Source organism: Salmo salar, chromosome 05 (assembly GCF_965601325.2).
Source record: "Salmo salar chromosome 05, fSalSal1, whole genome shotgun sequence".
NCBI classification, from domain to species: domain Eukaryota; kingdom Metazoa; phylum Chordata; class Actinopteri; order Salmoniformes; family Salmonidae; genus Salmo; species Salmo salar.
This window is the reverse complement of record NC_138295.1, coordinates 80,817,983-80,831,650: the sequence shown is the minus strand read 5'-3', so window position 1 is coordinate 80,831,650 and position 13,668 is coordinate 80,817,983. Positions and strand designations below refer to the sequence as shown.

General features: G+C 46.1%; 1 protein-coding gene across 3 annotated transcripts in view; it reads left to right on the top strand.

Annotated features, from left to right (window-relative positions):
- Positions 1-13,668, top strand: part of LOC145879579 (sodium bicarbonate cotransporter 3) — an 85,564-nt gene that overhangs the window by 38,873 nt on the left and 33,023 nt on the right. For all 3 annotated transcript variants that reach the window (XR_014392431.1, XM_082975642.1, XM_082975641.1), the window contains exons 2-6: positions 4-85; positions 6,863-7,006; positions 7,197-7,335; positions 7,440-7,600; positions 7,744-7,932. Coding sequence is in view for 2 of the 3 variants with exons in the window: in XM_082975642.1 (XP_082831768.1) it covers positions 4-85; positions 6,863-7,006; positions 7,197-7,335; positions 7,440-7,600; positions 7,744-7,932 (715 nt within the window). In the remaining variant the exon portion in view is untranslated. The remainder of the gene's footprint in view (positions 1-3; positions 86-6,862; positions 7,007-7,196; positions 7,336-7,439; positions 7,601-7,743; positions 7,933-13,668) is intronic.

Genomic DNA, 13,668 nt, shown 5'->3' with positions numbered 1-13,668 from the left:
CAGGGGAACGATGATGAGGCGGTGGTGGACCTGGGGAAGACGAGCTCCACCATTCACACCAACTTTGAGAAAGAGGAGCTAGAGAGTAAGTCTGATTTTAGTGTTTATATATACACACAAAGTATCACATGGGCCCGGATCCTATTCATGTTGACAGTATACACTGAGTACACACGGAGCAGTATTTTTTTTTGATCAAGGAGGCTCATGTGTAATGACATTGTTGTATGGCCATAGGACAGAGGGGATTCTACAAATGCATGCTCTTACTCACACACACACACACACACGTGTTTTTACTCTTTTACTCATACACTGTAATATCGTGAAAAATCCAGAGTCATGTTTGTCTGGCTTGGTCTGGTAATTGAGGTATGCATGACTTCCACCCACATTCCACTGAGCTCTGACTGCAGGGGAAAAGCCCTGGCACAATTTCCAGAATTATAGGATCCACAATAGAATTTTGAAAAATGTATCTTACACACACACACACACAAGCTGTAGCTGCATCCCCTCCCAAGAAACTGTGTTTGGTGAGACCAGGCTTTGTGAGGTGAACTTGAACACTAACAACTTGTAACCCCTGGTTAGTGAGGTAGAGAACAGTGTAACTCGCAGGAGAGTCAATGAGGAAGAGACTGATTTTTCTCCTCGTGTCCCCCCTGCGTCTCCATGGCCAGGGAGATGGTGTCCTCCCTGATTAGCCCAGACCCTAATGGTCGACTATCCAGAGCGTGTACTGGGAAAGGTCTAACTACAGGAATATTGGAGATCCCTAAACTAAGGGCTAACGCTCTGTCTATAAAATTCCCAGCTGCGCCTGAATCGACGAGCGCCTTACGCTGGGAATGCAGTCAAAACTCAGGGAAACAAACCGGTGGTCAACAGAGGACTCTGGATGAGTGTGGTGCAGACTCACCTGGGGTGACGCCAGAGTGCCCTGCTTGCTGCCTCGACTCCCAGAGGGAACGACACGGCACCGACCAGCAGTGTGCCCTCTGTGGCCACAGATGGTGCACGTGATGGCCCCTCCTCCAGCCTCCCTACGCGCAGCCCCTCCCAACTCCATGGGCACCGGAGCGGGGGTGCTGGAAGATGGAACCGACAGAGCCCCCTCTGGACGTCCGCGGGTGACCAGAAGGTTATCCAACCGGATGGACAAATCCACCAGTTGGTCAAAGGTGATGGTGGCATCCCTGCAGGCCAGCTCACGTCAGACATCCTCGCGCAGGCTGCATCGATAGTGGTCGATGAGGGCCCTGTCGTTCCAGCCTGCTCCGGCGGCCAAGGTCCGGAGTTCCAGGGCGAACTCCTGGGCGTTCCTCGTCCCCTGCCTCAAATGGAAGAGCCGTTCTCCTGCCACTCCACCTTTGGGCGGATGGTCGAAGACGGCCCGGAAGCGGCGGGTGAACTCCTCGAAGTGGTCCAACGCCGCGTCTCCTTCTCCCCCATACGGCGTTTGCCCACTCCAAAGCTCTCCCCGAGGGGCATGAGACGAGTGCGGACACTCTCTCCCTTCCCGAGGGAGCTGGGTGAACGGTGGCCAGGTAGAGGTCCAGTTCTAGCAGGAACCCCTGGCACTGTGCTGCCGTCCCATCATACTCCCTGGGAAGGGAGAGACTCGTCCCACTGGGACTGGTTCCGGCCGGGACGGGCAGAGGTAACCCCGGTTGCGCTGGTCGAGGCACTGGAGAGACTTGCTGTCTCTCCCAGCGGTCCATGGTCTGGACAACACGATCCATCATGGCACCAAGAATGTAACATTGCCGAGTGTTCCTGGACGTGCTCCTCGACGACTGGGTGGGACGATTTAACATGCACACTTTTAATTCCGGTCCAAACAACATGCCCAAAACACGGAACAATAAACAAAAGTCTGGCGCGTAACAATACACACAACATCAAAACAATTTCACACAAAGACATGAAGGGGAACAGAGGTCTAAATGCATTCAGTGTGATTAGGGAACGCAAACCAGGTGTGTATGGAACAAGACAAAACAAATGGGAATATGAAAAAAGGAGCGGCGATGGCTAGAAAGCCGGTGACGTCGATCGCCGCCCGAACAAGGAGCCGACTTCGGTGGAAGTCGTGACAGTAACTTGTAACCCCTGGTTAATGAGGTAGAGAATAGTGTAATTTGGGACCCTGGTTAATTTTTATTTTAACTAGGCAAGTCAGTTATCTGCCTGTTCAGGGGCAGAATGACAGATTTGTACCTTGTCAGCTCAGGGATTGCCACCCCATGAGGTAGAGAACAGTGCAACTTGGAACCCTGGTTAATGAGGTAGAGAACAGTGGAACTTGTAACCCCTGGTTAATGAGATAGGTAGAGACAGAATTGTAACTTGTCAGCTCGGGGATTTGAACTTGCAACCTTTCGGTTACTAGTCCAACGCTCTAACCACTAGGCTACCCTGCCACCCCATGAGGTAGAGAATAATGTAACTTGGAACCCTGGTTAATGAGGTAGAGAACAGTGGAACTTGGAACCCTGGTTAATGAGGTAGAGAACAGTGGAACTTGGAACCCAGGTTAATGAGGTAGAGAACAGTGTAACCCTGGTTAATGAGGTAGAGAACAGTGTAACTTGGAACCCAGGTTAATGAGGTAGAGAACAGTGGAACCCTGGTTAATGAGGTAGAGAAGAGTGTGAGAATGTAATGTGTTAGCTGCGCCCCCACCCCACCCTAGTTCCAGCTCTAACTACATTACTGTGGATTATCCTGCAGCTCTGGCCTCCACTAATTTAATAGAGTCTGCTCTTTCACTCCCCCCCTTCATTCTTTCTCACACTCACTCACTCATTCTCTGTAGAACACTACAACTCTTTCACTCATTCACATAATCACACAGTTGGTACAGGCAGACCCAACCTCCATGTTCCCCTTCTGCTACTCTGTCTCTCCTCTCTCCTAACCCCTCCATACTTCTCTAAAGTAATATTTACTTGTGTTTTGTTATACATCATGATCATGTTCCCCCTAAGCTGTGTGTGGGTGCTCCACTTCCCAGGACTGCCTTGCAGAAGAAATACCAGCCTGCGCAGAGACTCACGAGATTTAACTTCACTCTGCTAGTTTCCCTGTTAGTTTACACCAACGTTTCCCTCTACTGTAGGAATTGTGACCAAATCGACATTTTTAAATGCAACATAACGAAATAAACGTAACTATGCAGACCATCTGAGATTTTGTCAGATCGCATTCTATTCCATTGACCTGCACGAGTGGTCGTGAGTAGCTGCGCTTGTTTTGAGATCATAGCGAAGAGCCGCATGTAGCCACATGTGCACATTTGTTCATGTCCTTTGCTAATTAGTGCGTTGTTAGCCCAGTTATAGCAAATTCTGGTCAGCAATGGGGAGTGATAAGTGAAAGCTTCCTACAAGAGCATAAAACATATACACTTCTTTGAAAAGCCAGTCGGGTAAAGAGCTTTTTTATATCTTAAAGGGGCAGTGATTGTATTTTGAGACGCTAAGTAGTCAAAAGGCAGATGGTAGCACACATTTTTGTCTGACTCTCTGTAATAATGGTATGCAAATAATGATTTTTGATTTGTAAAGTGGTTTCTGCATCAAAAAGCACAATACAACATTTTCAGTCACCTCCTTGTCTGAAGGACAAGTTGCTAAACAGGTTAATTTCCAGCGCTGCACAAGTCTCATGGAATGTAGGCTGACATTGAACACCACACAGTGGCTGCTACTGTAGGCTGTATCATAGACACCACAGTGGCTACTACTGTAGGCTGTATCATAGAACACCACACAGTGGCTGCTACTGTAGGCTGTATCGTAGACACCACACAGTGGCTGCTACTGTAGGCTGTATCATAGACACCGCACAGTGGCTGCTACTTTAGGCTGTATCATAGAACACCACACAGTGGCTGCTACTGTAGGCTGTATCATAGACACCACACAGTGGCTGCTACTGTAGGCTGTATCATAGACACCACAGTGGCTGCTACTGTAGGCTGTATCATAGACACCACACAGTGGCTGCTACTGTAGGCTGTATCGTAGACACCACACAGTGGCTGCTACTGTAGGCTGTATCGTAGACCCCACACAGTGGCTGCTACTGTAGGCTGTATCGTAGACACCACACAGTGGCTGCTACTGTAGGCTGTATCGTAGACACCACACAGTGGCTGCTACTGTAGGCTGTATCGTAGACACCACACAGTGGCTGCTACTGTAGGCTGTATCGTAGACACCACACAGTGGCTGCTACTGTAGGCTGTATCGTAGACACCACACAGTGGCTGCTACTGTAGGCTGTATCGTAGACACCACAGAGTGGCTGCTACTGTAGGCTGTATCATAGAACACCACACAGTGGCTGCTACTGTAGGCTGTATCATAGAACACCGCACAGTGGCTGCTACTGTAGGCTGTATCATAGACACCGCACAGTGGCTGCTACTGTAGGCTGTATCATAGACACCACACAGTGGCTGCTACTGTAGGCTGTATCATAGACACCACACAGTGGCTGCTACTGAAGGCTGTATCGTAGACACCACACAGTGGCTGCTACTGTAGGCTGTATCGTAGAACAGCTATTTCTATGTTAAAATGTTATGGGATGCATTTTCCCCATAATGCTAGGGCACTGTGACGATGGTCCTATGTACTCTGTCACATAAATCTAAAACCTTTGATAAAGGTCCCCACATGGTTTATGAGAAGAACATTTATTTATTGATGATAATGTGGGGCAGTGATGTTCTTTTTGTTGGTCGATCATCCGTGAACGAGAAGTAAGGGTTTCCCGTTTAGTTGCATCATGGGTATTGCTATTGCGATACGGGCTGTATCACAACTGCCCGTGATTGGGAGTCCCATAGGATGGTGCACAATTGGCCCAGCGTTGTCTGGGTTTGGCCGGGGTAGGCCGTCATTGTAAATAAGAATTTGTTCTTAACTGACTTGCCTAGTTAAATAAAGGTTACACATAAGAAGCCTGTCCTCTCATTGTTTGTGGGACAGGACAGGGGACAGGTCATCTTGCTGCCGGGTTTTGTTTGAAGAGCTCTATTTGATCCAGTTTATTATTTTCTAAATACTTGTACATTTTGTCGGCTGTTATTATCTTCACTTGCAAATAAAAAGTCACTCTGGGCAAGAAATAATGTTCTTCCTTGTTGCCTCCTCACTGTAAAATCCTACCGCCGGGTCTCACAGCCACTCTGGTAGGACTGCATTATGATCCAATGGGCACGGTAGCCTACTTGGCCACGGTTAAACTAACTTAAAGCGGGTACAGCCTCGGTGTTCACAGTAAACGCAAAACGTTCACGTTTGTGCTCAGCATAACTGAAATTTGCTCAGTGCCAGAAATAATTTGAGGCAGGGAACATTGATCATGAGCCTGCCTAAGAGCCTAGTCTCACAAGTCAGACGATTGTTTCTGAAATGTGAAAGACAGGAAATAGTGAGTTTTGGTCTCTAACTACTGGTTGTCTATAGTGGGAGGTAACAGGTGTTGACGTCAAACTGTATTGGTCACGTGCTACGTAGACCAGGTTTAGACTAACAGTGAAATGTTTAATTACAGGCCCTTCCTAACCACACAGAGAAAATAATAATAGAAAAGTAAAAGACGTAATAATAAATCCACAGTGAGTAACGTTAACTTGTCTATATTCAAGGGGCACCAGTTGTGAGTAGATATGCACGGGTACGGGGTAGGCCTACATAGTAATTGATGTGCACTGTGTCTCAGTGGAGACCGTGGCAGCCTGCAGGAGACCTGACCCCAGCCAGCGGCAGTGTTATGAAGACAATTGTTTATCTACTGGCTGTGTGCGTGCGTGGCCCAGGGACTCCTCCTACTGCGCAGAACATTACAGCTGACAACCCAGAGGTGCTAATGGAAACCACAGAGGAAAACCTCTGACCTGAATGTTATTTATTCCTAGGAACGCCCAGAGATACAATAAAGATGTTAGCTGGAAGCCTGGAACAATAACGATTTTAGTTATATTATTAGGGTTGTTGTGTGTCTCTGTCATCCATGTAAATGGAAGGAACTAAGTACTTTTGGACAGGAAACCCTGCAGGGGTATCAGTTGAGTATCACAGACCTTCCTTAGCTGATCCAGACACCAGAGAGGAACTGGGGGGATTAGGTAGTGTTTCTCTCTATGCTATGCTTCCTATGCTAGCCCCCCCCCCCCCCTCCATTGAGCTTAGTGGGCTATGCCATATTACATGTATGTGACAGGGGTGTGATGAAGACCCACCATGCTGTAGTCCTCCCTCCTGGTCCATTTATCTGCTCTGTCCAGACTGACGTCAGTAGTATGCCATCCAGAACGGTTTAACGCTCCCAGCTCTCAAAAGATAGTGTGTTTATAAGCACAAAGAGCAGGCTACATGTCCTTCTCCTTTCCCCATGTCCTGACAACGAGCAGCGGGTCTTAGGCAGTGACGTCCTTTCTATCCATTCTTAGCTGCTGTCAGAACGGCACGTAACTCGTCCATTCATTTAACGCTTCAGGTATGGCCACTTGACACGGTAGAAATTGAGAGGAGGATAAGAGGGAAGGTTAACCATTGTGTGTGACGTACGTAAACAACAGACAGGAAGACGTGTGTGTGATGGTAACTAAAGGGTGGCTGCAGTGTATGAAAACAACTGCATTTGTCTCATGCCATTTTGGGCCTGTAAAGAAAGGCGGTCTAAAGATTGTAGAACGCTGAAATCAATCAATATGAATTACGAAGAACCGTATTGACAATTCAGATTTTTAAATGCACAGTGTATATACCCAGCCCAACTGCAGATAAGACTATTATACATGATAGACCGTGATTGACCATGTCTCTCTCTACCCTGTTTCCAGGTCACAGAGCGGTCTATGTGGGTGTCCATGTTCCTCTGGGCAGAGAGACCAAACGGAGGCACCACCGCCACCGCGGCCACAGACACCACCGCAAGAGGAGAGACCGCTCGGACCGTGAAGATGGACGAGAGTCTCCTTCCTATGGTAGCTAAGACCAGTTCACTCTCCCACCTTAACGTCTGCTTCATTCACTGTCCTCAGATCAGCTCTATTGCCATATCTCCATTCTCCAGCCCTGTTTCCTATACCAAACCTTTTACTGGCCTTTTTCCACTAATATTCCCCTTGGTTGTACTACATTACCCATCTTCCACCTGTACCCCCTGTGTTTCAGACACCCCATCCCAGCGGGTCCAGTTTATCCTGGGGACAGAGGATGATGATGAAGAGCACATGCCCCACGACCTGTTCACTGAGCTGGACGAGCTGTTCTTCCGGGACGGACACGTCTACGAGTGGAGGGAGACAGCCAGGCACGACGCACACCCTTCCTCACTACTCCTAGTGGATGTTTCCTCATCCAACCACATCAACAACTCCTTTAATCTGATGTGTGTGTGTGTGTGTGTGTGTGTAGGTGGTTGAAGTTTGAGGAAGACGTGGAGGATGGAGGGGAGCGTTGGAGTAAGCCCTACGTAGCCACGCTGTCTCTACACAGCCTCTTCGAGCTCCGCAGCTGCATCCTCAACGGCACTGTCATGTTGGACATGAGAGCTAACACTATTGAGGAGATCGCAGGTGTGTGTGTGTATATATGTCTCTGCAGATATTTTACTGTGTCTGTGTCTGAAAGTTGAATGTGTTGAATAAAGCATGTAACTGTTGAATAAAGCATGTAACTGTTGAATAAAGCATGCAGTCTACCCTGTACACCCCCATAGACATGGTGATAGACAGCATGGTGGCGTCAGCTCAGCTGGAGGAGGGGTTGAGGCAGAAGGTGAGGGAGGCCATGTTGAAGAGACACCACCACCAGAACGAGAAGAAGCTCAGCAACCGCATCCCTCTGGTGCGCTCCTTCGCTGACATCGGCAAGAAACAATCTGACCCACACCTGCTTGAGAGAAACGGTGAGGGCCCTCGCTGCACCTCGCCTTTTTCCTCTTCTGCTCTTTATCCCCTCATTTCAGCTCTTCTATAAAAGAATGGTTTATTTACACCCTTTTTTACTGCAGTTTAGCCGTGTTTTGACAGATTGAATGTATGTACTTTGCACATGTTCTTTTATGAAGTGGGTTGGGTCTTTTTAAAGAAGTGTCAATTGGCTGAGGTAATTGAGTGACAAGACGATGGGCAAGATCTGATTGGTGCATGGGCCTTTTACTGGCATGTGATTTTCCCATCATGACTGTTCTTGAACACTGCAGTGATGAGTCTGAGTTTGTTTTGTGCACTGGATTGTGTTTTCTCCTGGAAAGATGGTTTTGTGTTGAACTGTTGTAATAGGCTAATAGTTAATAACTTAAAACCAAAGTAAATCTGTGCACATCATGTAGAAATGAAATCACAGTTGAAGATTATTGGTCAGCTTCCCCTTGCTTGTGATTGGTCCTTTTGAGTGACCTATAGTATATCCTTATTAAAGTGTGATGTAACCGCGGCATTTATTGCGTTTCTGTAACATTGTTGCAAAAGGTTGCTAAACAATGTTTTTGTGTGTGTTCTGAACATGTCTGCTGCTGTTTGTGGGCAGTTGGCATTATGACCGATGTTAATTGATCTTGACTTAATCTCTCCTGGTTTACTGCGGCTCCATGTACGTTGTGCAAATGTTCCATGTGACGTTTTGGGATGTACTGAATATGCCCCTGCTCTTTGTCTTTGACTTCCACTAACAAGACACTTCCAAGGCCTGGGCTTCGTAGCATGAAGAACATCGTTCCCAACACACATTTAGGATTTCTACCCTTCTTGATTTATTTTTCCCTCTCCCTCTTTTCTTTTTCCATCCAGTCTTCTCTCCTTTACAAACTACCCTTGCCCCCTCCATAGGAAGTCTATCGACCTCCCGCCCCTCCCTCCTCAAGGGAGTCCAGGGGGTCTCAGTTCCTCAGCCGCTTCCTGCTCAGTGCCAGCACCCCCCAGAACTCCCCTCCCCTAGCGAGATGCAGATCCTCCACCCCTCCCTGCCTGTCCCCCACCCCTCCTTTGACTGGCCCAGACCCACCCCTCCCTGCCTGTCTTCCACCCCTCTGACTGACCCAGACCTAGACCCAGAGATTGGGTTAGCAGCTGGTGAGGGTAGGAGCTGGAGTATCCCCAGTGTGGTGGTCCATGCTCCAGATGTGGAGGAACTGAGGCTCCAGTCCTGTCTAGTCAAGGACCACAAGGAGGAGTCTGAGGGTGCAGACCCTGCCCGCCTGGTGCAGCTCCTCCCCCCACCTCCATCAGGTTAAATATCCTGCAAATAGCATGAAACCCTCGCTCCACACCTTCTTCACCTTACATAATCTGACCCCTCTCGGTCCTTAACATTGTATGTGTCTGTCTGTGTGCTTGATGACTTGTGAAGCACTTAAAGGGTACATTTCATCAAAATAGAACCAGATGGTTTAGACTTAGTTATAGTGAAACACGTCAATTCTGGTCTTCATTTCCACAGTTGGTTGCGAAAGAACTATTTTGATTTACTGTTAATCTCATTTCCCCCAGCGGTTACATCACACCTTGAGAAGGTTCCTCTACGTCATCTCAAGGGAGCGGTTCGGTATGAAATACACTCCCTTCTGGATGTGCTTGGTGGTACCACCTCGAGGCTTACTATAAAAACAGGTGACCGCATGCCTTATTTGGCAATGGTCTTGGTAAGTGGAGTGTGCCAATATATATTTTGCATGACGCTTCCTTGACTAGACTACTGACGTTACTCAAAATTCTAAAGGCAGGAATGCACATTTCCGCATATGACCAAATTCAACGTTTTTGCTTACCGGTTTCATGCATCTTTTACGAAAGGAAAAAAAAACATGTAGGCTATGAGGATTATATGTTTATTTGTAGCTACAGTGGGGCGAAAAAGTATTTGATCCCCTGCTGATTTTGTACGTTTGCCCACTGATAAAGAAAGGATCAGTCTATAATTTGAATGGTAGGTTTATTTGAACAGTGAGAGACAGAATAACAACAAAAATATCGAGAAAAACGCATGTCAAAAATGTTTATAAATTGATTTGCATTTTAATGAGGGAAATAAGTATTTGACCCCCTCTCAATCAGAAAGATTTCTGGCTCCCATGTGTCTTTTATACAGGTAACGAGCTGAGATTAGGAGCACACTCTTAAAGGGAGTGCTCCTAACCGCAGCTTGTTACCTGTAAAAAAGACACCTGTCCACAGAAGCAATCAATCAATCAGATTCCAAACTCTCCACCATGGCCAAGACCAAAGAGCTCTCCAAGGATGTCAGGGACAAGACTGTAGACCTACACAAGGCTGGAATGGGCTACAAGACCATTGCCAAGCAGCTTGTTGAGAAGGTGACAACAGTTGGTGCGATTATTCGCAAATGGAAGAAACACAAAAGAACTGTCAATATCCCTCGGCCTGGGGCTCCATGCAAGATCTCACCTCGTGGGGTTGCAATGATCATGAGAACGGTGAGGAATCAGCCCAGAACTACACTGGAGGATCTTGTTAATGATCTCAAGGCAGCTGGTACCATAGCCACCAAGAAAACAATTGGTAACACACTACGCCGTGAAGGACTGAAATCCTGCAGCGCCCGCAAGGTCCCCCTGCTCAAGAATACATATACATGCCCGTCTGAAGTTTGCCAATGAACATCTGAATGATTCAGAGGACAACTGGGTGGAAGTGTTGTGGTCAGATGAGACCAAAATGGAGCTCTTTGGCATCAACTCAACTCGCCGTGTTTGGAGGAGGAGGAATGCTGCCTATGACCCCAAGAACACCATCTCCACCGTCAAACATGGAGGTGGAAACATTATGCTTTGGGGGTGTTTTTCTGCTAACCGGATCATTTGACTGGGCCATGTACTGTCAAATCTTGGGTGAGAACATCCTTCCCTCAGCCAGGGCATTGAAAATGGGTCGTGGATGGGTATTCCAGCATGACAATGACCCAAAACACACGGCCAAGGCAACAAAGGAGTGGCTCAAGAAGAAACACATTAAGGTCCTGGAGTGGCCTAGCCAGTCTCCAGTCCTTAATCCCATAGAAAATCTGTTGAGGGAGCTGAAGGTTCGAGTTGCCAAACGTCAGCCTCAAAACCTTAATGACTTGGAGAAGATCTGCAAAGAGGAGTGGGACAAAATCCCTCCTGAGATGTGTGCAAACCTAGTGGCCAACTACAAGAAACGTCAGACCTCTGTGATTGCCAAGAGTTTTGCCACCAAGTACTAAGTCATGTTTTGTAGAGGGGTCAAATACTTATTTCCCTCATCAAAATGCAAATCATTTTCTAACATTTTTGACATGTGTTTTTCTGGATTTTTTTGTTGTTATTCTGTCTCTCACTGTTCAAATAAACCTACCATTCAAATTATAGACTGATCAGTTCTTTGTAAGTGGGCAAACATACAAAATCAGCAGGGGATCAAATACTTTTCCCCCCACTGTACATCCATCGTTACAAGAAATAGATGACAATGGCTCATAGTTCAATGGTTGTGAGTTCTAATCCCACATGGGGCAGAGATGTGTACAGTTGAAGTTGGAAGTTTACATACACTTAGGTTGGAGTAATTTAAAACTCATTTTTCAACCAGTCCACACATTTCTTATTAACAAACTATAGTTTTGGAAAGTCGGTTAGGACATCTACTTTGTGCATGACACAAGTCATTTTTCCAACAATTGTTTACAGACAGATTATTTCACTTATAATTCACTGTACCACAATTCCAGTATGTCAGAAGTTTACATAACTTAGTGTATGTGACTGTACCTTTAAACAGATTGGAAAATTCCAGAAAATGATGTCATGGCTTTAGAAGCTTCTGATAGGCTTATTGACATAATTGGAGGTGTACCTGTGGATGTATTTCAAGGCCTACCTTCAAACTCAGTGCCTCTTTGCTTGACATCATGGGAAAATCAAAAGAAATCAGCCAAGACCTCAGAAAAATAATTGAAGACCTCCACAAGTCTGGTTCATCCTTGGCAGCAATTTCCAAACACCTGAAGGTACCACGCTCATCTGTACAAACAATAGTATGCAAGTATAAACACCATGGGACCATGCAGTAATCATACTGCTCAGGAAGGAGACGCGTTATGTTTCCTAGAGATGAACGTACTTTGGTGCGAAAAGTGCAAATCAATCCCAGAACAACAGCAAAGGACCTTGTGAAGATGCTGGAGGAAACCGGTACAAAAGTATCTATATCCACAGAAAAACGAGTGCTATACCGCTCAGCAAGGAAGAAACCACTGCTCCAAAACTGCCATAAAAAAGCCAGACTCCGGTTTGCGACAGCACATAGGGACAAAGATTGTACTTTTTGGAGAAATGTCCTCTGGTCTGATGAAACAAAAATGGACTGTTTGGCCATAATGACCATCGTTATGTTTGGAGGAAAAAGGGGGAGGCTTGTAAGCCAACGAACACCATCCCAACAGTGAGGCACGGAGGTGGCAGCACCATGTTGTGGGGGTGCTTTGCTGCAGGAGGGACTGGTGCACTTCACAAAATATATGGCTTCATGAAGAAGGAAAATGACGTGGATATATTGAAGCAACATCTCTAGACCTCAGTCAGGAAGTTAAATCTTGGTTGCAAATGGGGTCTTCCAAATGGACAATGACCCCAAGCATACTTCCAAAGTTGTGGCAAAATGGCTTAAGGACAACAAAGTCAAGGTATTGGAGTGGCCATCACAAAGCCCTGACCTCAATCCTATAGAAAATGTGTGGGCAGAACTGAAGCGTGTGCGAGCAAGGAGGCCTACAAACCTGACTCAGATACACCAGCTCTGTCAGGAGGAATGGGCCAAGATTCACCCAATTTATTGTGGGAAGCTTGTAGAAGGCTACCCAAAGCGTTTGAGCTAAGTTAAACAATTTAAAGGCAATGCTACCAAATACTAATTGAGTGTATGTAAACTTCTGACCCACTGGGAATGTGATGAAAGAAATAAAGCTGAAATAAGTCATTCTCTCTACTATTATTCTGACATTTCACATTCTTAAAATAAAGTGTTGATCCTAACTGATCTAAGACAGGGAATTTTTACTATGACTAAATGTCAGGAATTGTGAAAAACGGAGTTTATATGTATTTGTCTATGTAAACTTCCGACTTCAACTGTATATAGATCGATGGATGGATAGATAAAAACATTTTTATTTACAATATTCATCCTGTGCCCACACACTTCTAATTCTGAAAAGTGAACGCATGCCTATGAGAGGGGTGGCCTTGGTAGTAGTTGTAGGTTTTTATACAGTACCAAAGACTATTCTGAGTTAATTTTACCAAGAGCTACTGCATTAATACTGCAATGTGGGTTGGATTGAATTGAGCCCCTAATCTTCATTATCAAGGTGATGATTTGCTTTTTTCCCCCAACACAATACCGCAATAAATGTTAGTCCACATTTCAATGTATTATCATAATTTTTTTGCACTACATTGGGGATTTTAATTTACACCGCCAGTGGCAGTAGATGTCAGGAACTCACCACCTTTCCACTGAGAGCTGACTGTCCAGAGCCATATTTGCTCGAGATGCACATAATTTTATTATCAGCACATGCCAGTGGACTTCTGGTGAGAATGCTTTAGTGTTGGGATCAGGTACTACTACGTTTACCCACCCACAAAAATGAATATTTATGAGCAATT